Below are 24,941 nucleotides of genomic sequence, written 5' to 3'. Positions count from 1 at the left end.
GGTTTCCGGAGCGCCGCCTCCCATTTCCGGTTCCGGAGAACGACGGTTCTCCCAGGGTTCCCGGCGGCGCCGCTTTCCGCACTTCCGGTCCGCGGGGAGGTTGGGGTACGGCTGTTTGGGATGACTGTCCCGTGGCTGCTAGGGGTGGAGACCCGCTGGGCGTGGAATCCCCACGTCGTTTCCCCCCGGGTTTGTCGTAGGGGCGGTTCCCACGACCCTCGGGGCCTATCCGCCTTGGTCGCCGCCGGCGCGCGCCTTCTCCCGGGCCCAGAGTCCCGGGCGTCCCACTACGCCCGCGACCCGCCGGCCCTGCCGCGCCTCCGCCTCTCCCTCTCCCTCTGCGGCCGAGCCCCGCTCGGACCCCGCGCAGCCGGTGCGCCTCTGCTTCTCTTTGACGCCAGGCGTCTTCCTCGAGGTTCGCGGGTGAGAGCCGCGACTGCTGGAATGATAGCATCGTTTTGTCTGACGGCTTCTGTTCTTCCGCGCTCGTAAATGCATTCGTTTTCCCAAGCTGAGACACATTCTCTGTTCTCTTGTTTTTTACCGTTTAGTTTTAACAATTGTCCATAAAAAAAAAACCACGTAGTTTATATTGTACATACACGTGGTTCTTTTTAGAGCAGTTTTAATTTTCCATGTTGCTTTGGTTCTTCACTCCGTACGACCCCACGCCCCCCAGCATCTGCCGTAGCTTAAATACTGGTTTTATGATTTTTCTCCACACACATAATTACATACAAGTCACAACAAGTATGTGCAGTTGTAACGTACAGACGTATAGGGGCTTTTGGAACTCTGCTTATTTTTTTAAATGGGATCATTTCGTACACACTTTTCTGTTTCTCACTAAAAAATACGTAGTGAAATCTGTCCAGATAATCCTGTGGAACTCTAATTTTTTGCTTGATACTCATGGGGTGGATGTACCAGAATTTACCCATCTACTGCCCCACTGTGGGCAGTGGGTGTGTGTCCAGGGGCTTGGGAGATGGAACCCCAGGGTAGGGACTAACTGGGTGAAGGCTGTAAGTGTGAGTTACATTTTCCCTCCTTTCCCACCAAGAAAAAGTTACAGTTTTTACATAATCCTCGCCAACCTGCAGAGTGTTATTGACATGCTGTAATCACTCATGCATTTCTTTGCCTGATGTAGTCCAACATCTTGTGTCGGTCAAGTCCCCTGGAACTGTTGAGGGGTCTACAGAAGGGAGAAATGAGATGCTTTTCTCCCTAGCTGCCTCCTGTTTCCAGGTACCTCTGTTTCTCGGTGGTCAAGGTTATTACCATCAGCGAGTTCATCCCCCTCGCTACCGCCCCCCATTCCCACCAGCTGCATTATTCAGCCCCTCTGCAGTGCTTAGGAAGCCAGATCGCATTCTTCAGACTTGAACGTGGAAGGATGAACCAGCAGGGTTACAACACTCACCAAGAGGAGGTGGCATTCACAGGGGCCTAGGAAGGGGCACAGGCCTGTGTCCCAGCACCACCTGCACGTAGTGTCTTTCAGGTCCTCTCATGCTCCCCCATTACATCCAGCTCCCACGTGCAATAAAATGGGCCTCCTTTTTCCATTTGAGAGTGAAGAGATCCTCACCCTTTCCAGAAGGGAATTGTATGGGGTTGTGTGTCTGTCTGACTCTTGATGCATGGCCTTAGTGCCTTCAAATAACAAAAAATAAATATATTATTGAGGTAGGAGGTAGATGGGCCCCTGGGCTGAGCAGCTGGAATTTGTCAAGCTGAGTAAATTGGAGTTTGTCTTCCCCTGACATTTTCAAGGAAAAAGTTAATGGCAGGAGCGGAGAGGAGTTGAGCTCGGCTGGAGTAAAGAGATAAGATGACCACATCTATCACTCTTGAGGTCAAGGAGACCTCCCCAACTGCCCATGCACAGAAAGACTCTCCAGGGGTCAAAAAGGGAGGGGTCGCTATCCCGTAATAGGTGCTGTTAATCTCCTAAAGACCCTCATGCTGGAATCCATCTTGGCTAAAAGATGCGCGCACATGTCGGGGAGGGCCCTGGCCCAGGCAGTTGTGGGAAGTGAAGCAAGATGGTTGGCCAGAGGAAAAGAAAGACCTGGAAAAACTGCCCCTATAGAAATGAGTTAACTGCCTCTTAGGTGTGCTCATCAGGGAGGACACCCACACATCTTCTTCCCTGGGTGTGTAACTTTGCTTTGCTTCTCTCTTAAACAAACTGCTTCTCTGTGCACTCTCCCACACGTGCTGTGCTTCTAATAAACTCTGTGTCTGTTTTATAGCCTTAGTCTATTTATCTATTTATTTATTTATTTGGCTGCGTTGGGTCTTTGTTGCTGCGCGCTGGCGTTCTCTAGTTGTGGTTACTCTTCGTTGCAGTGCGCGGGCTTCTCATTGCGGTGGCTTCTCTTGCTGAGGAGCTCGGACTCTAGGTGTGCGGGCTCAGTAGTTGTGGCTCGCGGGCTCTAGAGCACAGGCTCAGTAGCTGTTGCTCCGCAGCATGTGGGATCTTCCTGGACCAGGGATTGAATGTGTCCCCTGCATTGGCAGGTGGATTCTTAACCACTGTGCCACCAGGGAAATCCTGCATGGTGTTCTAAGACCTAGCCTCAGAAGTCACGTAGTGGCACTCTCGCCAAATTCTGGGTCAAGGCAGTCACAGAGGTCTTCCAGGCTCAAGGGGAGGGGACATGCCCTCCCCACCCACCCCCCCACCGCCATAGAAGCAGTTCAATGTCAAGCCATGAGAAGAGCAGGTGGAATGGACATACTGTGGTGGGCTTGGGCCTAAGTCCTAGACAAAGCGTCCCCTCCAAGGCGGTGGTCTCCTAGAATACTGGGGCATGAGACCCTGCCACTGTGCCTGGTCGAAGGCCGTGAATGATGGCCGTCATTCTCTGCCACTAGCCATCCTCCATCCCCTCACCCTCGACTCTTCAGCTGGACTGAGCAGGCCTTCTTCCCTCAGCAGTGTGGGCTCTTACTCTTCCAGTTCTTACTAGGTCAAGTTTGCTGTAGTCCATTGCCGCAGGTGGAAGCCCCCCGGGTGCCCCGCCCTCATTTCATGGTTGGCCCTAGCAGCTCAGGATAATTAGGATAATGTTGGTTCTGGGCCTAAGGAGCCCAGAGTGACTGCGGGGTGGCTTTTCCTTCCAGATCAGTGCTAACCTTACTGTGTCCCCTTGTGGAAGTGTCCCCCCACCCCAGGAACTAAGATCTCCAACCTGGCAGCATCTCTGGTTTAGGGTATGGGCTGTTCAGGAATGAGAACCCCTTGGTTCTCTGGCCCTTGTGTTCTAGCCATAGGGTACACACATGGGTGGATTCACATTTGGGGCCTAAAGCTTATACAAATTTGGGAGCTGTGTTGAGGATCCCCAAGACCAGCCCTGGATTCAGCGATTGACTAGGACTCATAGAATTCAGCACATACAGTTGTACTCATGACCACGATTCAAGGGAGAGAATGTTAATCAAAATCAGCAAAGGGAAAAGGCTGGTGGGGCAAAGTAAGAGCAAACCAGGCCCCAGCTTCCAGAGTCCTCTCCTTGAGAAATCGCTCAGGACACACTCCATCCCCCCGGGAACAAGGTGCAACAATGTGTGTGAAATGCTGGCCACCAGCGAAGCTCACTGGAGACTCAGGGCCTACAGCTTTCATAGGGAGCTGGTCACGGTCATGTAGGCACGCCTGCCTGGTATGTACCCAGAGTCCTGGGACGAAAGCAGGAGTTTAGCATAAACCATATTTGTTTGTACAGAGAGTTTAGGTTCAGTGAGCCACTCTTATTGGGGAATGGTAGGAACCCTTCTGAAACCTAGGTTCCCAGACGCCACAGCTCTGCAAACATCGTCTGAAGGAGAGCAGCCTCAGGGCCCTCTTTAAGAAACAGAGGACAGGGATTTCCCTGGTGGTCCAGTGGTTAAGACTCCATGCTCCCAATGCAGGGGGCCCAGGTTCGATCCCTGGTGAGGGAACTAGATCCCGCATGCCACAGCTAAAGATCCCACATGCCACAATGAAGATCCCGTGTGCCGCAACTAATTTTATTAATAAATAAACTTTTTTTTAAAAAAGAAACAGGACAAAATCATATATACAAAATTAAGTGAACAGAGTGAGGAAAGAAATCCCAACGTGCAACACACAGAAAACAAACATAATGTCATCAATTAACTTCCTGACATATTTCTAATGTTTCCCCTGTGCTTTTCAGATGCAAAATCTGTCACCTCTTAAGATGATGACACTTTCATGATGTCACCTTCTGTATATGGAGAGAGGATAAGTTAGTCTCCCCTCTAACATGCTTAATCAAAGTTTATTTAATATATTTATTTATTTTGGCTGCGCCGTGTCTTCGTTGTGGCACACGGGATCTTTTTAGTTGCAGCATGCGGGCTTCTTAGTTGCAGCATACTGACTTCTTAGTTGCAGCATGCATGCGGGATCTAGTTCCCCGACCAGGGATCGAACCTGGGCCCCCTGCACTGGGAGTGCAGAGTCTTACCCTCTGGACCACCAAGGAAGTCCCATCAAAGTTTATTTTTATAACTTACAGCTTAGGAGAAAAGTTGTTTTCAGGTAACAGCACCTTTAACTAATATTGTGTACATTTTTAGAATTATTAAATTTGAGAAAATCTCTATCAAATTTCTTTTACGTATGAGCCCTAAGATTTCAGGGCCTTTGGGGGCTCTTGTCTGTGACTAACTTAGATGGTTTTCGAATTGACGACACTCTTCAGCCAATTGCATTAGCTTGACGTGTAGTGACACACAGCACACAGGCGGGTGTGTTCCTGGCGGCCACTTCTCCACCAGAATGACAGCAATAACTGCACTACATCAGGGAGTGAATGTTCCCCCCAGAACCACACTAAAGCCCTCCCGACTCAGCCTCCCTGAGTGGAGCCCACGAGGCCCCCCCCATTCAGTGCAGCAGGGGAGGAAATGACCCAAAGCGGGTGGCAGTGGGAAGAGACAGCATTAACCGACTGTGATTAAATTATGTACTTTGCAAATTTTACAAATGTGCGACCCTGTGAACACTTTGCTGGGGCCCTGGCCTGGAAGAGTCCCGAGTTGAGCCTCATGACCTCGCAGTGAATCTGTCCCCAGACCCCAGACCCCTTAGGCAGCACAGACGCATCTCAGCAGCATCCCATCCCAGGAGGGGTCGACAGCCAGTTGGAAGCACGGCAGGGCCTTCAACAGACGGTCTCCATTCCGTTAGGCTGGTGGGGAACCTGGGAAGACCAGCGAGTCCCGGGGTCACGAGCTCATTGCCGTGGGCCATCGGCTCTCAGATGGGTCCTTGGTGTGCATCCCCATCCAGCGGGAGGTAAGGCACTTGGTAAGACTGGGGTGAAGGTGCTGGGAGAGGAGCTGTCAGGGAGGCAAAGCCGTGTCCAGAACAGGGGTTGGTTTGGGGCGGAATAACTGCCCCTCCAGGTGGAAGGGGTGCGAGTGAGGTTGTGGGTCTCTGCTGCCCCAGGTGGGGTATTTGCAGTGGCAGAGGGGCCTGCCACCGCCTGCCACTACAGCCACCCCTCTCACGGGCCTTTGTGTAAGCGAAGCTTTGATGTCTCTGTCTACGAATCCAAGACCTGGCCCTTCAAGGGCAGTGACTGCTGCGTGCCTCTCCTGTGCAGCCATCACCCTGTCCTGTTTCTCTGCACGTCTCAGAGTGTTTTGCTGAAAGCTGGACGTTTTAGGTGATCTGTTGTAGTAACTCTGGGTCACGTTTAGCTGGCCCCTCCTTGGGCTTGTTGCTGTTGCTGTTAATTAGTCCAGTGGCTTGTCTGCAGCAGTTCTGTGAAGTCTGTTCCTCCACAGTGTGCAGCTTATGACGTCACTCCTCAGGCCCCCTCCCCCCTCCTCTTTTTTTTTTAATAAATAAATTTATTTATTTATTTCTGGCTGCGTTGGGTCTTCATTGCTGCGCGCGGGCTTTCTCTAGTTGCGGCGAGCGGGGGCTACTCTTGGTTGCGCTGTGTGGGCTTCTCATTACGGTGGCTTCTCTTGTTGCAGAGGACGGGCTCTAGGCGCGCGGGCTTCAGTAGTTGTGGCACACAGGCTCTAGAGCGCAGGCTCAGCAGTTGTGGCACATGGGCTTAGTTGCCCCCCGGCACGTGGGATCTTCCCAGACCAGGGCTCGAACCCGTGTCCCCTGCATTGGCAGGCGGATTCTTAACCACTGTGCCACTGGAGAAGTCCCCCCCCCCCTTCTTATAGTTAAGCCTGGCTGCCCAGAAGTTGCGTCTGAGTCAGCATAGCTTAGGGTTCAGCCACCGACTGGGCACAGGTTGTGCTTCAGCTCCCAAGCCAGTGACGTGCTGCCCTTTGCTGATGAATCAGGTTGCGGTTGAGGAACACTTTCAAGTCTGCCCCACGTCCAGCCATTGTAACAGGCTGAAGAATAGCTAGGTCCTAATTCCCAAAGACTGTGAATGTCACTTTCAATGGCAAAAGGAACTTTGCACGTATGATTAAGCTAAGGGTCTTGAGAAGGAGGGAGTGGCCTAGAGTATCCAGGTGGGCCCTACATGTAATCATGAGTATCCTTTTAAGGTGGAAGCAGAGGGGCATTTGGTTGCAGAAGCAGAGGAGGAGGAGAGGTGGCCTTGGAGGCAGATTGGAGTGATGCAGCCACAAGCCGGGGAGCGCCGACTGCTGGCCGCAGCGAGGAACAAACTCCTCCCCCCTCCCCCCCCCCCCCCCGGACCCTCCAGAAGGAACTGTCCTGGCTGACATCTTGATTTTAGCCCAAATGACTCCGTTTGGACTTCCGGCCCTTAGAACTGGAAGAGAATAAATGTCTGTTGTTCTAAGCCTTCGGATTTGTGGTAACGTGTTCGAGCTTTTTTTGGGGGGGGAGCCGCTCAGTGCAGCATGTGGGATCTTAGCTCCCCGACCAGGGATTGAACCCATGCCCTCTGCATTGGAAGCAGGGAGTCTTAACCACTGGACTGCCAGGAAAGTCCTGTTTGAGCTCCTTAATAATTTCTCACCACTAGGATCTCCACCATCCTCCCCAACACCACACTCAGCGTCCGAGAAGCTGCTCAGCTACGCTGTGGAGCCACTCGTCCTTCCGTCTCACCCCCTCACCGCTGGCTGGGGTCTGGGGGAGCTGGGGCGGGTGGGAGCCTGCCCCTCCCAGAGATACCCCTGACCCGCGGGTGTTGCGGGGGAGGCCTCGTCTTCTCAGTTCGTCTCTCCCAGTTTCCTCTGCCCTCGGCTGGAGCCAAGCCCAGGGCGCCCCGTGCTCTTGGCCACAGCCTCTCGGAGCCCAGCTGTCATGAGGCAGAGCAGGGCGGGGAGGGGCAGGTCCCGCTCTTCTTACCAAGAAGTAGACCTCCACGAATGACTGCTGCACGCCCAGAGTGACAGTCTCCAGAGTGACAGGGTCACTCCTGGAACTCCTGCCCCTGCCAGGCCTCTCAAGGTCACGGCTCGGCACAGGAACACTGTCACTTCCACCACGTTCTTCCAGTCAAAATAAGGCAGAAAGCCAGGTCAGAGTCCAAGGACTGAGAACTGGACGCACCTGTTGAGGGGAGACAGCACGTGCACCTACAGTGGCAGCAGTGGTCGGCGGCCCTCTGCACCCCAGGGGAGGCCACTGCCCGCTCCTCCAGCGAGGAACGAGGGGCTGCTTCTGCCAGGAAGGGGCTCGTGGGAGTTTGGCAGCCAAAGATCCAAGTGTATCCGCTCCAAGTTCCCATCCCAGGTCTCAAGGCTGACTCTGCCCCGGGACAGTGCACATGCCATTTCCTTTGCAACCCAGCTGCTTGTATAATCAGCTCCTCTGTTTCCTTCAACACAGGAGGCTGTGCTAGCTTCCACTGCTATGGAATAGGTTGCCCCAAATGCAGTGGCTTAAAACTACATCCACTTGTAAACTCACAGCTCTGCAGGTCACAAGTCTGGGTGCAACATGGCTGCATTTGGGCAACTGGACTAGAATGACTATTTCATGTGACTTCCTTTCAGCTTGAAGAACTTTCTTTAGTATTTCTTGTAAGGTAGGTCTGCTAACAATAGATTCTCTCTTTGTTTATTTTGGACTTTCTTTATTTCACCTGAATTTACAAAAGATCATTTTCTAAAATATTGGATTCTTGCTTGAGTTTTTTAGTAATTTGAGTTTATCATCCCGTTGTCTCCTGGCCTCCATTGTTTCTGATGAGAAGTTAGGTGTAAATCTTATGGTATTCTCTTATATGTGATGAGTTATTTTTATCTTGTGGCTTTTGAAGTTTTCTCTTTGTCTTTCAAGATTTTGGCTATGACATATCAGGTCCTAGGGGCTGCCCACATGTCCTGCCTCATGGCCCCCCAGCAGTGGAGAATCTCCCTTGCGTGAATCTCTCTGGAGCTTTGCATCCTTCCTCCAGGAAGAAAGCCGTCCTTATATGGGATCTCCTGATTAAGCCAGGTCTGCCCAGGATAATATCCCTTTATACCTCAGCTGTGTCATAACACAATCATGGGTGTAGAAGCCATTCTACTCACAGTACTGGAATTATGCAGGGCGCGTGTGCCAGGGCAGGAAAACTTGGGGGCCTTCTTAGAATTCTGCCTACCACAGTCTACCCTCTGGCCTCCAGAGAGCGTCTGAGCTGGAAGTTGACTGCACTGAGCCTGTCGTCGTTTGGGGGTAAGATCTCTAGTTCTGCATAAACACTCTACTTAACCCTTAGAATGGGTTAAGAATACTTAACCCTTAGAATAACCCTTAGAATGAGGATTATTTCCCACTTACAGAAACCATTAAAATTGACATCACTTCCATCGAGATTAAGTGTGGCTGCTCCCCAGTCTCCCGGAAACTGCTCTCAGGACTGTCCCCACATGCTCAGCACTGGCGAGAACTTCCTGCCAGCGTGTCACCCTGGAGCAGTGGGGAAATGACATGCAAATTCCAGGAAAACTACTGGTTAACAACTGGAAACAGCAGACCCGCAAAAAGGAAACGACGATGTGAAATAAACAATAATCATAATGGAAGAAATGACACACAATAATGCCAACTGCACAGAGCCGTCCCATTGGAAGCCAGACTGGGTGAAGGAAAGAAGTCCTTTATATGATCTCAAGTGTAAACCCAGTTGTCCTTGAGGCGGCCCCCCTGCCCCCAGGAACCTGCTGTCCTCAACGTCTCCTGGGGCCTCCCTGCTCCCTGCCCTCCCCGCCCATGCCCTGAGGTGTGGCCCTGAATGTGGTGCCTCGTCCTCCCTGTGACAGTGACACTCCCTACCACCCCAGCAGCAGGACCACTTTGCCTCCAGCCTTGCCCTGAGGTGCTCGTTGGCTCACCCCACGCCCCCAAGCTCTGACCCACCTTCGCCTCCACAGTCCAGCTCCCCCTTGCTGTTGGGCCAGAGATGCCCCCTCCCTCAGGGCAGCTCAAACATCCACTCTCCCGACCCCTTCAGAGGCTGTGCTGGCCACGACCGCCTCTGGGACTGTGCCCAGTCAGCCAGCCCCACAACATGGCACGAGCAGCTGGTGGCCAGTGGGTGGCCAGATGGGTGGGGAAGGATGCCTGAATCTCGCAGCCCTCTACCTGCAACACCGCCATCCTGGGCTAGGATGCAGAAGCTTCTGTCCTCCAGGAGGAGCTTCCTAGGGGGACTCCAGGCCTGAGGCAGGTCTGGGCTCCTCTAGCCATTCAACCCTCAGGGGGCCAGAGGTCAGAGGTTAAGTTTGCCCTGCTCCAGGTGCTCTGAAGCCCTGGAATGCGGCTGAGGGGCAGTGCTGACCTCACAATGGCAGGGTCTGCTGCCCCTGGCCAGCCCGCCAGCTGCCGGCAGCTGCCGCCCACCGCTGCCAGGCATGTCCCTCCTCAGCAGCTACGAGGGCCTGCAGCAGGAGATCCAGCGGCTGGCACAGGAGAACCAAGAGCTGCGGCGGCTCGTGCAGCTCATCCAGGAGAACGAGGAGCTGAAGCTGGTGCTCAGGAACCGGGGCATCGGCCTGAGCTTCTGCAGCTCCGGGTTCCTGGCCGAGGTGACCGCCAGCCCCCGCCTGCCCCGGCGCAGAACCATCAACTTCAGGGATGCTGAAAGAGGTGCGTGGGCCAGGGCCGTGGGGGTCTCCTCAGGGACCCGCAGGCTGCACTCACCGAGCCGTGCAGGACAGCGAAAAGTGGGAGAAATCCCTGCTCCCGTGCAGCCGTGTTCTGTCAGGTGCTGACAGGTGCTGTGGAGGAAGGGGCGATGAATGGAGTCGGGGGGCTCTTCTAGGGGTGCAGCGGGGAGAGGGTGACATCTCTGAGTGACCTCAGAGCAGCGCTAGACTGAAGTGAGGGAGCCGTGAGGCTGCCCTTTAATGCCCCATCATACAGAGGATGTGAGGCGGCCAGAGGCCACCAGTCCGTGGGGAGCCCTGCTGCAGCCTGGGTTGCGGCCCAGACCCTGTGCTCTCACAGCAGCCAACCTCCCTCTCTCCTCTTGGGACCAAGCAGACTTCAAGGGCCAGCAAGGCTCAAGGAAGCGGTAGAGTCTGGGGTGGGATGGGGCCAGGGCATGGACCGGGTCCCTGCCTGTCTGGCCACCTGTCTGCCTGGCCCGTGAGGTGAGGTGGCCCCTTCACCTGCTGTTCCTCTGCTTGGGAAGCCCCCTATCCCCCACCGTTCCTTTGCGGCCCCTCACAGCTCCAGCCCACCTCAGGCCTGGGCAGGCACCCGGGCAGCTTTCAGCTCGCCGGGAAACGGGCCAGGGAAGGGCAGCCACCCGCCCCGTGGTCCCGAGACTGACCACAGCGTCTGGCGATATCAGCCCGAGCGTCGCGCGGTCGGCCTGGGAGGGCGGCGTGGAGGGCCCCCAGCCCACAGCGCCTGGCGCGCCCACGGGGAGTGAGGGGTTTCTCCAGGACGCCCCCCTGCCCCCCCGCCGCGGGTCGGGCCACTCAATTCTGCCCTCCCGCGCCACCCATCCCCCACCCCGGGCCGCCACAACCGCCGCACGCTGCGGGGCGCGGTCCGAGGTCGTCTGCGCTCCGCCTGCCCCGGGGCACCTGGAGAAGGGCACCCGGGGCGCCCGCGCTCAGCGAGCTCCGGACCGGCACAGGGCCGGGCGGCCGCAGAGCCCAGGTGCCCGGGTGCCGGGCCGCGGGGTGGGGCCGCGCCGGCACGGCGCCGCCCCGCCGGGGATCTGGATGGAGACGCCTGCCGCCCGCGGCTCCGGGCCACCCGAGCCTGACGCAACCGGAGAGCCCGGCGGGCCCCGCTTCCGGGCTGGGGGAGGGCGCGGGCAGGACCCAGAGCGAGTGCGGCCGAACGGACGGCGAGCGACCGGAGCCGACAGGCCAGGTGGGCGCCGCGCCAGGATCCTCCCCGCTCCCCCGTCCGCACCCCCGGCCCCACTCGCCCCCACCGCCCGCTCCCCTTCGCCTCCCGGCCCCGCCCCGTCGTCTGCGCAGGCTCCGCCCCGTCCCCGTGTCCCGCTCGGCCTCTGCTCCAAGGTCGAGCCTTTGGGAAGTGGGCCTTTTCTCACCAGCCCCCAACCCCCGTGCCTCTTCGTGCTTAAGGGCCCAGAAACCCCAGCCCGAGGGCTCCCGCCGCGCCTCCTCCTTTGAAAGGCCTGCTCCAGGCCCTGGGGTCCCTTGCAACCCTGCGCACTGGAACTGGGGAGTGGGGGTCATGAGGCCCTGCAGGACTTGCCCAGCTCTGGCTCCACCCAGGGCCCCTCATGGGCGTGGAACCCTTGTCTTCTCCCCATCCCAGGATGCCCCCCAGGCCTCCCTGCTGACCCACTGCCTCTGTCCAGTGCTCCCAGGACTGCCGGCTGAAGAGTCGCTGCTGGACTCCAGCCCCACCACCATGGGCAGCCCGGAGGGGCGCTTCCACTTTGCCATTGACCGCGGAGGCACCTTCACAGATGTCTTTGCCCAGTGCCCAGGGGGGCACGTGAGGGTCTTAAAGCTGCTCTCAGAAGACCCCGCCAACTATGTGGACGCACCCACCGAGGGCATCCGCCGCATCCTGGAGCAGGTGGCCAGGGCAGAGTGGTGGGGTGGGGAGGGACTTGGGGCCAGAGGCCTGATGGCTGACCACGTGGTTCCCAGGAGGGGGGCATGCTGTTGCCGCGGGACCGGCCGCTGGACACCAGTCGCATCGCCAGCATCCGCATGGGCACCACGGTAGCTACCAACGCGCTGCTGGAACGGCGCGGGGAGCGGGTGGCACTGCTGGTGACTCGCGGCTTCCGAGACCTGCTGCATGTGGGCACCCAGGCCCGTGAAGACCTCTTTGACCTGGTGAGTTCATCACGCCAGCAGGTGGCCAGCTCTGCAGCACATGTTTTCCCTGGAGTGCCGTGGCCCCGCAGGGAGGGCGGTCCTTGGAAGGGTCAGTGCCAGCCCAAGGCCACCAGCTGATAGAGAGGAGGTTCCGGGCACTCGTAGTGGGATGCTGCGTCCCCCTAGCCCTGACTGGTCACGTGTTGTCCTGTGCCTGTCTGCCGCTCCGCCCAGTCTTGGACCCTGACCCTCACCCCCACGGTTGGGCTCTGGGAAGGAGCTGCCTTTGTGGGGGTGGGGCAGTTGGCTGCACTCAGAGGCCTGGGGGCAGAGAGCCGCCCCCCGGGGGGGCCTTCCTGGGGCCACCCGCTCTGACTGTGTCACCCTGTCTCACTGTGTCTCCTGGGCCTGTGGACTGGCCTGTTGGGACACATCTGCTCGCCTGCATTGCCCCACCCGTGCAGGGCCCCAGCAGGGCCCCTCAGGCCTGGGACTCCTCTGAGCCTCTGCCTGCCCTCAGGCCGTGCCCATGCCCGAGATGCTGTACGAGGAGGTGCTGGAAGTGGACGAGCGTGTGGTGCTGTATCGAGAGGAGCCAGGTGCTGGGAAGCCCGTGAAAGGTACGGATGCCCGAGTGTTGGGGCGCAGGGCAGCAGGCCCAGATGGGCCTTTGACGGGGCAGCGGCGGGCTTCCCTGCAGGCCGCACAGGGGACCTGCTGGAGGTGCAGCAGCCTGTGGACCTGGGGGGCCTGCGAGGGAAGCTGGAGGGGCTCCTGTCCCGAGGCATCCGCAGCCTGGCCGTGGTGCTCATGCACTCATACACGTGAGTGTGGGCTGGCTGGGGGTGCGGGCGGCAGGTGGGCCAGCGGGTGGGCAGGTAGCTCAGCGGCACTCGGACGCCATCGTAGGTGGGCCCAGCACGAGCAGCAGGTGGGCGCCCTGGCCCGCGAGCTGGGCTTCACACACGTGTCACTGTCCTCGGAGGCCATGCCCATGGTGCGCATCGTGCCCCGGGGGCACACTGCCTGCGCCGACGCCTACCTCACACCCACCATCCAGCGCTACGTGCAGGGCTTCCGCCGTGGCTTCCAGGGTCAGCTCGAGGTGAGGCCCCCCGCCGGCCCGCCCCGGCCACCCCCGCCCTGCGCCGCCCCGCCCCTCACTGCCCACCTGCCTGCCCACAGGACGTGCAGGTGCTGTTCATGCGCTCCGATGGTGGCCTGGCGCCCATGGACTCCTTCAGTGGCTCCCGCGCTGTGCTCTCGGGCCCTGCTGGGGGCGTCGTTGGGTACTCAGCCACCACCTACCGGGTGGAGGGTGGCCATCCTGTCATCGGCTTTGACATGGGAGGTATGAGGGCCTGGGGGGGGGGTCCGGGGGAGCCTCAGATGCCGGGCTGGGCAATGTCAGGCATCCAGGTCTGTGGGATGACCCCTCATCACCCCGTCTCCCACCAGGCACGTCTACCGACGTGAGCCGCTATGCTGGCGAATTTGAACACGTCTTCGAGGCCAGCACAGCTGGTGTCACCCTCCAGGCCCCCCAGCTGGACATCAACACCGTGGCAGCTGGTGGGGGCTCCCGCCTCTTCTTCAGGTCAGCCCCATCCCGCACCTGGGCGGACCCCCAGCCCTGCCTCCCAGCCCTGCCTCCCAGCCCACCTCCACCTCCAATTCCCCTCTCCAAAGGTCAGGCCTCTTCGTGGTGGGGCCAGAGTCTGCAGGAGCCCACCCTGGCCCCGCCTGCTACCGCAAAGGTAAGAGCTGGCACGTGCTCTGCCAGTCCCCTTCCCACACGGCCCAGGCCCAGCGACCCCTCCAGCCTCACCCCCACTGCCCGCTCCCGGCGCTCACCTCCAGCCCCACACCGTGCACACCTCCCAGGAGGCCCTGTGACCGTGACGGATGCTAATCTGGTCCTGGGTCGCCTGCTGCCTGCCTCCTTCCCCCGCATTTTTGGGCCGGGAGAGGACCAGCCACTGTCCCCGGAGGCGTCCCGAAAGGCCCTGGAGGCTGTAGCCACTGAGGTCAACAGCTTCCTGACCAACGGGCCTTGTCCGGCCTCCCCACTGAGCCTGGAGGAGGTGGCCATGGGGTTTGTGCGTGTGGCCAACGAGGCCATGTGCCGGCCCATCCGTGCGCTCACGCAGGTACAGCCGCCTTTCCCCTCGCCCAGGGGTGGGGGACAGGATGGGGGAGGGCCGGGCGGGGCAGGGTAGGCCACTGATCCCCTTCTGGCTCCCCAGGCGCGAGGCCACGACCCCTCGGCCCATGTGCTGGCTTGCTTTGGGGGAGCTGGTGGGCAGCATGCTTGCGCCATCGCCCGGGCCCTGGGCATGGACACCGTGCACATTCATAGGTGAGTCTGGGTGTGGTGCGTGTGTCCTGGGGCCGGGGGGCCACTGTGGGAGGCACCCCACCCTTTCGCTGTGCGGTCCCTGTCCCCCTAGGCATAGTGGGCTGCTGTCAGCACTGGGGCTGGCCCTGGCAGACGTGGTACACGAGGCACAGGAGCCCTGCTCCCTGCCCTACGCGCCCGAGACCTTTGTGCAGCTGGACCAGAGGCTGAGCCGCCTGGAGGAGCAGTGCGTGGATGCCTTGCGGGCCCAGGGCTTCCCCAGGTGGGGCTCCGGGGGCTGCCGGGCCAGGTGGAGGGCCTGCCGCACCCGAGCCGCTGCACTTGGGGCCTCTTCGGCGGCAGTCAGGGAGGGGTGGCCTGGGTGTCCTCAAGGGTACCCAGTGCGAGTGCCCTGCCTGTCGCCGCTGCAGGGCTCAGATCAGCACCGAGAGCTTCCTGCACCTGCGCTACCAGGGCACGGACTGCGCCCTGATGGTGTCCGCCCACCAGCACCCGGCCACGGCCCACTCACCCCGAGCGGGCGACTTCGGGGCAGGCTTCGTCGAGAGGTTTGTGAGCTCCGCGTCTTGGGAGCCCTGGCTGGCGTCCGCTGGCCTGGCTGCCCGCCCTGATGGCTCTCCGGGACCTCCGGGTGTGCAGGTACATGAGAGAGTTTGGCTTCATCATCCCTGAGCGGCCAGTGGTGGTGGACGACGTGCGGGTGAGGGGCACTGGCCGCAGTGGCCTTCGCCTCGAGTACGTCCCGAAAGCCCAGAGTGGGCCTCCCCGGGTAGACAAGGTTGGTGGCCCTGCCTGTGCCCATCCACCCACACCCACTGGGACACGGGGACAGGTGTGGAGGGGGAGACGCAGGGAGGGCACCGGCCCTAGGAACTTCGCTCACCTGACGCCCTCCTCAGACGACCCGTTGCTACTTCGAGGGGGGCTACCAGGAGACCCCCGTGTACCTGTTGGGCGAGCTGGGCGCTGGGCACAAGCTGCAGGGGCCCTGCCTCCTCATTGACAGCAACAGGTGGGCTGAGGGCCGGGGCCACGGCTGCCGGGGCTGGGGTGACCCGTGGGGCCCAGGCTGCAGGAGCCTGAAGGGCTCTCGGGTCCCTTCCTGGTTGGGCTGCTTCTGGGCCTGGGCACGTGGGGTCCCTGCTTGGGAGGGGTGTGTGGCCTGGCTCCTGCAGCCCCTTTGCTGCCCTGCCCGCAGTACCATCCTGGTGGAGCCAGCCTGCCAGGCGGAGGTGACTGACACTGGGGACATCCGCATCTCCGTGGGGGCTGAGGCCCCCGGCACGGTGGGTGCCCAGCTCGACCCCATCCACCTGTCCATCTTCTCCCATCGCTTCATGAGCATTGCTGGTGAGTGGCTTCCACCATCCTGCTCCCCCGCCCCGCTCCCTGCGGCGCACCAGGCAGGGGTGTGCGGAGAGAAAGCGTGACCCGGGGGAAGGGGCGGAAGCGGAAGGCGTCCTGCGGTGGCGCAGGCCCTGGGCAGGGTGGGCGCTCTTCTCCCGGCACCGCGTGGTCTGGGCTCCGCACGGTGAACCCAGGCTCCAAAGCCTGTGCCTCGCACCAGTTTCTTAACCTGCGAAGCAGGGCGTAGGGTTGATGGTGGCGCTGGGCAGGGCTGGGGAGGAAGGGGGTGCCCTTCACGAGTAAGATGTGGCTTGGCCATGGCCTCGCAGTGTCTGGGTGGACCATCGCCCGCTTCGGGTCCTGGGTCCGGGACTCAGAGGCCTTGAAGGCGGTGGGCCCTGCCTCTCCGTACCCCGGGGATGCGCTGTGGATGGGGTGGGGCCAGCGGGCATCTGGTCACTCTGTGTCCCCAGAGCAGATGGGCCGCATTCTGCAGCGCACGGCCATCTCCACCAACATCAAGGAGCGCCTGGACTTCTCCTGCGCCCTCTTTGGGCCCGACGGGGGGCTGGTCTCCAACGCCCCTCACATCCCTGTGCACCTGGGTGCCATGCAGGAGACGGTGCAGTTCCAGGTTCGGCGGGCCCCTCTCCCTGCCCCCCGCCCCTTGCACCGGCCCCCTCCCCACTCTGCACCTGTCTCCTGGCTTCAGATCCAGCACGTGGGGGCTGACCTCCATCCCGGCGACGTTCTGCTGAGCAACCACCCCTGCGCGGGGGGCAGCCACCTGCCAGACCTGACCGTCATCACACCGGTGAGGGTCGCTGCCCAGGTACCTCGGGTGGTAGGGCCGCCGGCGCCCCTGACCGTTGCCCTCACCCCTAGGTGTTTTGGCCGGGTCAGACGCGGCCTGTGTTCTACGTGGCCAGCCGTGGGCACCACGCGGACATTGGGGGCATCACACCGGGCTCCATGCCCCCCCACTCCACCACCCTGCAGCAGGAGGGCGCCATCTTTCTGTCCTTCAGACTCGTCCAGGCGGGTGTCTTCCAGGAGGAGGGTGAGTGGGAATGGATCTGGGGTGGGGCTGAAACACCTGGCCGCTTCGTGCAGCCAGGCTGGGCCGGACACGGGGATGCAGCCCCCACTGCCCCCCTCCCCCCTGGCCTAGGCCAGCCTCCAGGCTGAGGGGGCTGGTCGGTGACCCCCCAGGGTGGTTGCAGATCGCCTCTCAGAGGTGATCAGACGAGCTGAGCTGAGTTCTGCCTGGGTCCAAGGAGGCCTGGAAGGTTTGGGGGTGGGGAGCTGGCCAGGACACCCAAGGGATTGGGTGCAGGAGGGGGAGGAGCCTATTTTAAGGTGGGCGGCTGCTGGTGGCGTTTATGATTTGCACTGGGTTTGCACTGGGTCTGGGGACTGCAGAGACACGGCGGCACCAGCGGCCAGGGGCTGCAGGCTCTCGGGGCCTGGGTCAGTCACTTGGCAGCCGTGAAGGGCTTCAGCTGGGCCTGAGCTGCCTGTGCACCGGGCAAGCCCCTGCCTGTGTGCAAGGCGCGTGGAGGCTCCTGCAGGCCAGGCAGGGGGCGTGGGGGGGGCAGCCGCTCTCGCCCTCGAAGATGCTGAGCCTCAAGCTGGGAGGCAACGGTGAGGGGGTTTTGGAGGTCAGGGTTGGTAAGTGGTGGGACTTGGGCAGCGGGGAGGGAATCAAGTTTGGACAGCTGTAGGATGGAGGTCCTGGCACTGCAGTTGCCAGGAAGGTGGGACAGAGACTGCAGTGGCACCTGGGGGTCAGGGACAGCTGGTGTGAGAGCCCACGGGGCATCCCAGAGTGAGAACAGGTGAGGTGGGCAGGGTGGAAGGTGGGGTAACAGAGCCATGGGCTGTTGTGGGTGCTGAGAACACGAACAGAGTGACTGAGGCCTGGCTGCTCCCTTGGTCAGTATGGGGTGGGGGCAGAGGGTAGGGGTCACCGAGGGACCTGTGCAGGCATGTCTGGCAGAGGACCCAGTGGCCAGGGAGCCTGAGAGGACCCTGATCCAGACTCAGGAGGGGAGCTTGCCCAAAGCAGGAAGTGGTCCACGGGGCCAGAACCCGTACTGCTGCCCGAGGTGGACGCCTTGTCCAGATCTTTTGGGGGCGGTGGCGGGGCGCACAGGCAGCCATGCTGGCGCTCTTTCAAAACGACTGGCTGTGGCGGTTAGTTCGGGGCCCCAGGGCTGAGGGCAGTGTGAGTGTGGGAGGGTTAAGGGAAGTGGTTTTTCCTGCTGGGAGAGGGGAGGGGTGCCCAGAAAAGGCTGGAGAGTGTGAGCCAGGTGGTGGGGAGGTAGGGCAGGAGAAATGAAGGAGGGAGGAGAGTTTGCTGAGGGAACCTTCCCCCTGCCCTGCCCCCTGCCCCGGGTACCTCCAGCCCACGTGAGATCATGGTCACGGTCAAAGCTGCTTGTCCCATCCTAGGGTGCCCTGGGGCATTGTGGTGTGGGAAGAAGGTTCAGTAGCTGATGGGGGGAAGCTGGGGATTTTCAGGGACCTGGAAGAGCCAGCAGGGTAGTGGGGAGCCAGTGATGGGCCAACATGTGGTCCCCGCAAGTGCCCCAGCAGAGAAGTACAGCAGGTGTGGAGCAGGGCACCAGGTGGCCCTGGGACTTTGAGTGGCTCAGTGGCGATCCCATCCATTCAGCGGTAACTGAAGCCCTGCGGGCACCAGGCAACATTCCAGGCTGCAGCGGAACACGGAACCTGCACGACAACCTGTCAGATCTGCGTGCCCAGGTGGCAGCCAACCAGAAGGGCATCCAGCTGGTGGGCGAGCTCATTGGGCAGTACGGCCTGGATGTGGTACAGGCCTACATGGGCCACATTCAGGTGGGCCGGGGGGAAGGAGCAAGCCGGCAGCTCTGTGCCTGCCCCAGGCAGGTGGACGGAGGTGGGGGGCACCTGGCCCACCTGGAAGGTGGCGCGGCCGTTACTGAACATACTCTCCACCAGGCGAACGCTGAGCTAGCTGTGCGAGACATGCTTCGGGCTTTTGGAACCTCCCGGCAGGCCCAGGGCCTGCCCCTGGAGGTGTCTGCAGAGGACCACATGGACGACGGTTCTCCCATCCGACTCCGAGTGCAGATCGACGTGAGTGAGGTCAGTCTTGGGAGGAAGGACCTCCCCAGGCATCAGGGCCGTGGCCACCTGGCTGCTGACTTCTCCCCTCCTCTCTGGCGGGCAGGGTAGCGCGGTGTTTGATTTCAGCGGCACGGGGCCCGAGGTGTTCGGCAACCTCAACGCGCCTCGGGCCATCGCGCTGTCTGCGCTCATCTACTGCCTTCGCTGTCTGGTCGGCCGCGACATCCCACTCAACCAGGTGTGCAAGGGTGTGCTGCGCACACGGACAGCAGGTCAACCCCAAGCCCCACGTCACCCTGAGGGAGCCTGGGGCTAGGTCAGCCCAAGGTCGGACTGATCCTAGGGACGCGTGTGGTGTACCTCCCAACTCTTCTTGAGCGCTGGCCCCTCTCCCCACAGGGCTGCCTGGCACCGGTGCATGTTGTGATCCCTAAGGGCTCCATCCTGGACCCGTCCCCAGAGGCGGCGGTGGTGGGCGGCAACGTGCTTACGTCGCAGCGGGTGGTGGACGTCATCCTGGGGGCCTTCGGGGCCTGCGCTGCTTCCCAGGTGTGGTGGGCCGGTGGGCACAGCTCTGGGGCTGCTGGGGGCGGGGGGAGGGAGGGCTGCAGGCTGCGACCGGCCGAGAGGCGACGCGCCCCCAGCCAGTGCAGCGGCCATTTGTCCCCGCCAGGGCTGCATGAACAACGTGACCTTGGGCAACGCCCACATGGGCTACTACGAGACGGTGGCGGGCGGCGCGGGCGCGGGCCCCGGCTGGCATGGGCGCAGCGGTGTGCACAGCCACATGACCAACACACGGATCACCGACCCCGAGATCCTGGAGAGCAGGTGAGCGCTGCAGGAAGGGGTGGGGCTGAGGAGCCGGGCCTGGGGTGGAGCGGGGGCGGGGCAGGCTGGGCTGAGACCCTGGCCCCGCGCAGGTACCCAGTTATCCTGCGCCGCTTTGAACTGAGACTGGGGTCTGGGGGGCGCGGCCGCTTCCGGGGCGGCGATGGTGTTATCCGCGAGCTGCTTTTTCGTGAGGAGGCGCTACTGTCAGTGCTGACCGAGCGCCGCGCCTTCCAGCCTTATGGCCTTATGGGTAAGTGGCTCCCTTCCCCTCTCCCCCCAGCCCATCACGGCCGTCAGTTCCCCACCCACCTCCTGTCCCATCTACCCCCCTATTCCCCCACCAACTCCCCACGCCTCTCACTTCCTTGCCTCCTGGGCCACTCCTACCTTGCCTCTTCTTGCAGGGGGTGAGCCCGGAACTCGTGGCCTAAACCTACTGATCCGGAAGGGCGGCCGGACAGTGAATCTGGGTGGGAAGACCTCAGTGCTCGTGTCCCCGGGGGTAAGGACTGCGGCCTGGCCTGTCCCATCCCCGCCCCCACCCCCAGCTGCCCTCATCCCACAGAGTGAATGGAGTTGCACAGATAACTAGAGACGGAGTTTAATTTGGCTCCTGAAGGATGGGGGCTGCAGACTCTGGGGTCCCAGCTGGCTGCTGTGGCTGCACTGCCCCGCCGGGGATGGGATGGCGGCAGGAGACAGGCAGAGCCCATCCCCACACTGAACCTCCCCTCTGCCCCACAGGATGTGTTCTGTCTCCACACACCAGGCGGCGGGGGCTATGGGGACCCAGAGGACCCCGCCCCTCTGCCGGCGTCGCTCCTGCAGCCCCTAGCCTTCCCTGAGCGGGGCAGCGTCTATGAGTACCGCAGGGCCCAGGAGACTGTGTGAGAGAGGGCCCCGCACAATAAAGATTCCTGAAGTCGTCCTGTTCCAGTGGCGGCTGGCCAGGCTCACGTTCTGTGTCCCTGTCTGTCTTTCCACCCGTGCTGGCACCTGTCTCCTCCGTACCTGCCTTAGGAGGGCTTGCAAGTCCCACCGCCAGGTGGTCCGTAAGCCCCACCAGGGCGGTGCTGAATGTCACCCGTTCCACCTCTTGGGGGCAGGAGTCAGGTTGAGGGGTCGCCCCAGCGCCAGCAGGCCCAGCACCCTGAGCTCTGGCACGTACTGGGCTCAGAACGCCTCCGGGTCCTCCTCGGTAGGTGACGTAGTCCAGGCGCCGGCCCGCCAGTGCTCAGCCGGGCGGCCTCCCCTGGGAGGGCCTGCCAGGGAGTGGCGGCGCCCTTCCTCCTTTCCAAGGCCCTGAGGAGGGTGGCAGTGTCACCAAGGTCAGGGCATCCCTCCTTCCGGGCGTTGCCTGGCCCCCAGGTAGCCACTCACCTCAGCATCTCCGCGGGGCAGGCCACGGAGTGGCGGAGATTGCAGGATCTCAGCAGCGTTCCTGGGGAGGGCGGAGGACGGTGGGGAGAGGCGGTATCAGTGGGAGCCTGGCCCGCGAGCCCGCCCTAGGTCCGTCCGCCCCCAACCCCGGCGCGTCCCCGGCCGGCGGCGGTCCCGGAAGCGGCTGAACAGCTGGTGCCGTTGCTCCCGCGCGTGGGCTGCGGAGAGGCCGGCGCTCGGTGGGCGGGGCCGCCCGCCCGCCCCGCTGCAGCCTCTTCTCACCTAAGCGCGCAGTTGTCGAAGTTGTGGTCACCCAGGCGCACACTGAAGGCCACGGCCTCGTCACTTTGGCGGCTCTCAACCTCGGACAGCTCGGCCCAGTCCAGCAACAGCGTCAGCTGTGTGCGGCGCAGGAGCCCGTCCTCTGCGGGGCGGGGTGGGTTGGAGGGGAGGGACGGGGAGGGAAGGAAGGCTCAGTCCGAGGTGCCATTCTGCCTCCTGGACACCCAGCTGCGCCCGCGCCTTCCCCCGCCCCGCCCGGTCCCGATCTGTGAGCCCACCAGCACTCGAAGGGACTGGCGGCGCCTGGGGCAGTGAATAAACGGTGGGGGGAGGGGAGGTGCAGACAAGGATTGGGACTCCGCGCAGAGTGAGGGGGGGCGGCCCGCCCACGAACCTACGAGCAGCCAGTCGGGCTCACCGCTCGGCGAATGCAAATGCGTGCAGTGCAGGAAAGCCCACGATGTGGCGCCCGTCCGGGATGCCCAGCTGCGCTTGGGGACCTTCGCGCGTTCGACCCCATGCCCCGCCCCCTTCCCGGTTCCGGATCGCCGCGGCCGGTGGGCGGACACCTGTGCAGAAAGTAGTCCCTTGGAGGCCAGCGCATCCTCGCAACGTGCGTGAGGAAGGACTGGAAATCTGCGCGTAGCAGCGGGTAGCGCGAGGCCAGCAGCAGCCCGCTGCCCAGCAGCTTCAGATGTAGCCCGGGCTGCAGGCCGAATGTGCCACGTCGTACGACACCGGGCCCAGATTGGGTGCCAGGCGGCTCAGCAGGCGTCGCTCTGCGCGAAGATGGAACACGTCCTGCAGGCACATGAAGTCCAGCCTCGCTGGCACGGCGCCTATCAGCACCCCTCACGGCACCCCTGCACTGGCCAACTGCAGCCGGTAGCCCCATAGGGCGAATGCCGCAGGCCGGCGAGCAGCACGGGGCCCACGGTCTCGGCCCGCCGCTGGTTGTGCGCCAGCCGGTCGGGGAGCAGGCACAGGTTGACGCCGAAGAAGCTGAAGCTGCGCGCGGGCTCAATTGGGGGGGGCGCCAGGGCGTGGGGGGCGCCCAGCACTGCGGAGGGGGCTGGTAGCAGAAGGGACGGCGCCAGGCTTGCAGCAGCAGGTCCGGCAGTGCCACAGGCAGGCCGACAAGCAGCAGCAGCGACAGAGCCGCTCCGGCGCCCGCTGCGGCGCTCAGCCAGATCTGGTCGCTCGGGCGTGCGGCCGGCGCCCAGCAGCCCAGCAGCTGGTCCAGGGCCCAGCAGGCCGAGAAACGTAGCGCGCGGGCCAGGCCGGGGAGAGCGTGCAGCACAGGGTGCGGGAAGGGTGAGGGCCGTAGGGCGCAGGGCGTCGGGGGCCAGTCGGGCGGGCATGGCGTGGCGCGTGGACTCTTGGTAGCAAGTCTCTCCGACGACTCACTGGCTTCCAGCGTGCGAGTCGACTCGTTCGTGCGTGCCCGGGAGCTGCAGGGGAGTCACAGGGGTCAAGGCCACGTGGCACAACTTGTGCGCGGAGGCGGCAAGGCGCTGAGCCCCCGCGAGCCTGGGGGTATGGGCACAGGCGGAGCCGCCCTCTCCTCACCCGCGCGGAACCTCGGCGGCGGTTGGAGAACAAAAGGGAAAGCGAAAGAGACCCTAGTCCCGCCCCAGATCCTTCTCGCCCCGCCCTCCCCTGAAAGCCGCAGGGAGAACCCCCAGACCCGCCCGATGGGAGCGACTTCTGGGTGCAGCCCACACCAAGTGGAGCGCGACACTTTTTAATGCGGGCCGGCGCAGCGACAGGGAGTGGAGCGCGATGCGCGCTGCCTCCCCCTCTCCCTCCTCCCGCGAGTCAGAGCGTAATGGCCCCGGCGCTCCCGCTGCCCAGACTGCGGGATCTACCCCACCCCGACCTGCTTCCCCCAAGTCCGAGGAAGGGGCGGACTCGGAGAGGCCTCACCAGCCACCGGCTCAGCGCCGGGCACCGCCCATAGTGGAGGCGGCTCTGTGACCCTCCCCCAAGAAGCTTCCAATCTGGGGGAAGGGCTGTTGGTTCGGCCCCGCGCGGCAGGCCGGGCCGCCGGGCACGCGAGCCAGGTGGAAGCCAGCTCTGCGTCCACGGAGCCTCTTGCACCCGCTCTGCTGCATCCCAGGACCGAGCCGCCTCCCGCTTGCTCAGGCGCTGCCCTGCCCTCCACCTTCCTAATTCGAGCTGTGAACCAGTTCCTAGAGCTCTTAAGGTTGTCTCTTAAATTGCCCTGAAGTTTGGGCCAGGGCTGCCCTTCACACCTACAGACATGGAGGAGAAGGGGCTTCTGCTCTCCCCCCCAGCCCCCAATTTTCCAGAAATCCCCGATACCCTTTACGAATCAAGAGCTGGTGCTGGGTGTGCTCGTTGCCGTGGGTTTGTCGTATTGCTAAGCCTTCTCGGCAGGCAGAGCTGGAAGGTCTGCATGTGTAGCTCGCTAACATGTCTACACACAGAGGCCTTCCCTGCCTCTCCCAGGGCTCTGGCTTCATCTCCTGAAGTAGCAGCCCGGCAGTGAGGGGAGCAAGCAGACGGAGCCCTGGGGCCGAGCACCCCAGCACGCGCTACACCCCTCTCCGCACCCCTCGCTGGTTGCTGACGTGATCCCCCTGCTTGAACCCAGACCCAGGGGCTCCTCTGTTCACTTGCGGTCCTCAGGCTGGCAGGCAGCAGTGCTTCCAGAGCCTCCTTGACTGGGGTCCGCATCCCCACCACCTCCCCCTCTTCAGGCAGGCCCTCTGCTCTGCCCCACGCTGCTCTCCTCTCCTCACGCACGTCCTGAAGGGACCAGCATCCTGGCCTGCACCCCTCTGCATCCCGCACTCTCCCTGAGCCCTTCCCGCTCCGAGTCTCTAGGTCACCTCCAGGAATCCCACCCCACCCCATCCCCACTCCTGCTCTCCCCTGCTCTGTTCGGCTTTCCGTCGGCCTGTGCACCTCAGCTCTGCCCCTGCAGTAGGTGGGATCTGCCCTCGCCGGCTCTGACTCTCCCAGTCCGGTCCCTTCCTGCGGGGCCTTTGGCAGGGACCCCGTCTCCCTGGGCTGCGCGGTGCCCAGGTTCCTCCTGGCTCCCCTCCCTTTAACGTCCTCCTGCCCTCCGTGAGGTTCCAGAAGCACTTGTTGCCTCGTGCAGAGGGAGGCGCTCCCACGCCCACATCCTTCTCTTGACGTCGCCTCTGCCTCCTGCTCTGTGCCCAGGCCTCAGTTCCATGCCCGTCACCAGGCCTGCTGGCACACCACGACCCTTGCCTGCCAGCTGGGCTCCTTCCGGCTCTCCCCCCTCCAGGTCTCAGGGGCTCCTGTGCTCCCACTGCCAGGCCAGCTTTGGGGCCTTTGGAACATCCCCCTTGGTAACACAGCTGCTGAGCTTTGGTCTTGGGGCTCTCCCCAGGGGCCCCGGAAG

The 24,941-nt window shown here is 62.1% G+C and overlaps 2 protein-coding genes across 7 annotated transcripts; one reads left to right on the top strand and one right to left on the bottom strand.

Annotated features, from left to right (window-relative positions):
• Nucleotides 1–9,567: 9,567 nt before the first annotated feature.
• OPLAH (5-oxoprolinase, ATP-hydrolysing) lies at nucleotides 9,568–20,849 on the top strand. Of its 6 annotated transcripts, XM_030876033.3 has the most exons (27): nucleotides 10,039–10,057; nucleotides 11,757–11,980; nucleotides 12,055–12,246; nucleotides 12,749–12,848; nucleotides 12,929–13,052; nucleotides 13,138–13,333; nucleotides 13,414–13,579; nucleotides 13,687–13,825; nucleotides 13,918–13,985; nucleotides 14,113–14,378; nucleotides 14,475–14,587; nucleotides 14,679–14,849; nucleotides 14,998–15,135; nucleotides 15,227–15,365; nucleotides 15,487–15,599; nucleotides 15,786–15,937; nucleotides 16,408–16,568; nucleotides 16,647–16,748; nucleotides 16,820–16,994; nucleotides 18,612–18,796; nucleotides 18,920–19,066; nucleotides 19,152–19,286; nucleotides 19,448–19,597; nucleotides 19,722–19,879; nucleotides 19,972–20,132; nucleotides 20,287–20,384; nucleotides 20,627–20,847. In XM_030876033.3, the coding sequence occupies exons 2-27, from the start codon at nucleotides 11,810–11,812 to the stop codon at nucleotides 20,771–20,773; spliced, it is 3,867 nt and encodes a 1,288-aa protein (XP_030731893.3). In that variant the 5' UTR covers nucleotides 10,039–10,057; nucleotides 11,757–11,809; the 3' UTR covers nucleotides 20,774–20,847. The 6 variants fall into 6 exon arrangements, with proteins under 6 accessions (XP_060143034.1, XP_060143035.1, XP_030731893.3 ...); XM_060287052.2 differs by having other exon boundaries at nucleotides 9,569–10,057; nucleotides 18,612–19,066; nucleotides 20,627–20,848; XM_060287053.2 differs by lacking the exon at nucleotides 10,039–10,057 and adding an exon at nucleotides 11,141–11,299 and having other exon boundaries at nucleotides 18,612–19,066; nucleotides 20,627–20,848.
• On the bottom strand, nucleotides 20,464–24,244 carry LOC115863423 (uncharacterized). The gene is made up of 6 exons (XM_070043991.1): nucleotides 24,184–24,244; nucleotides 22,952–23,124; nucleotides 21,939–22,113; nucleotides 21,545–21,686; nucleotides 21,263–21,323; nucleotides 20,464–21,184 (listed from the first exon to the last, which is right to left on the bottom strand). The coding sequence occupies exons 1-6, from the start codon at nucleotides 24,242–24,244 to the stop codon at nucleotides 21,056–21,058; spliced, it is 741 nt and encodes a 246-aa protein (XP_069900092.1). The 3' UTR covers nucleotides 20,464–21,055.
• Nucleotides 24,245–24,941: the final 697 nt, after the last annotated feature.

This window comes from Globicephala melas, chromosome 17 (assembly GCF_963455315.2).
Source record: "Globicephala melas chromosome 17, mGloMel1.2, whole genome shotgun sequence".
Classification (NCBI taxonomy): Eukaryota; Metazoa; Chordata; class Mammalia; order Artiodactyla; family Delphinidae; genus Globicephala; species Globicephala melas.
Note: the sequence above shows the minus strand (reverse complement) of the source record. Positions and strands in the feature narration are given on the sequence as shown.

Bases quoted from the DNA above. Each gene is read 5' to 3' on its own strand.
- OPLAH (XM_060287051.2), top strand. From the start codon at position 9,823: ATGTCCCTCCTCAGCAGCTACGAGGGCCTGCAGCAGGAGATCCAGCGG. The intron at 13,334-13,413 runs GTGAGGCCCCCC...GCCTGCCCACAG, and splicing joins GCTTCCAGGGTCAGCTCGAG to GACGTGCAGGTGCTGTTCAT. The intron at 16,749-16,819 runs GTGAGGGTCGCT...CCTCACCCCTAG, and splicing joins ACCTGACCGTCATCACACCG to GTGTTTTGGCCGGGTCAGAC.
- LOC115863423 (XM_070043991.1), bottom strand. From the start codon at position 24,244: ATGCGGACCCCAGTCAAGGAGGCTCTGGAAGCACTGCTGCCTGCCAGC. The intron at 21,324-21,544 runs GTGAGAAGAGGC...CGCCCTCCCCAG, and splicing joins TTCGACAACTGCGCGCTTAG to GAACGCTGCTGAGATCCTGC. The intron at 21,185-21,262 runs GTGAGTGGCTAC...CACCCTCCTCAG, and splicing joins TGCCCCGCGGAGATGCTGAG to GGCCTTGGAAAGGAGGAAGG.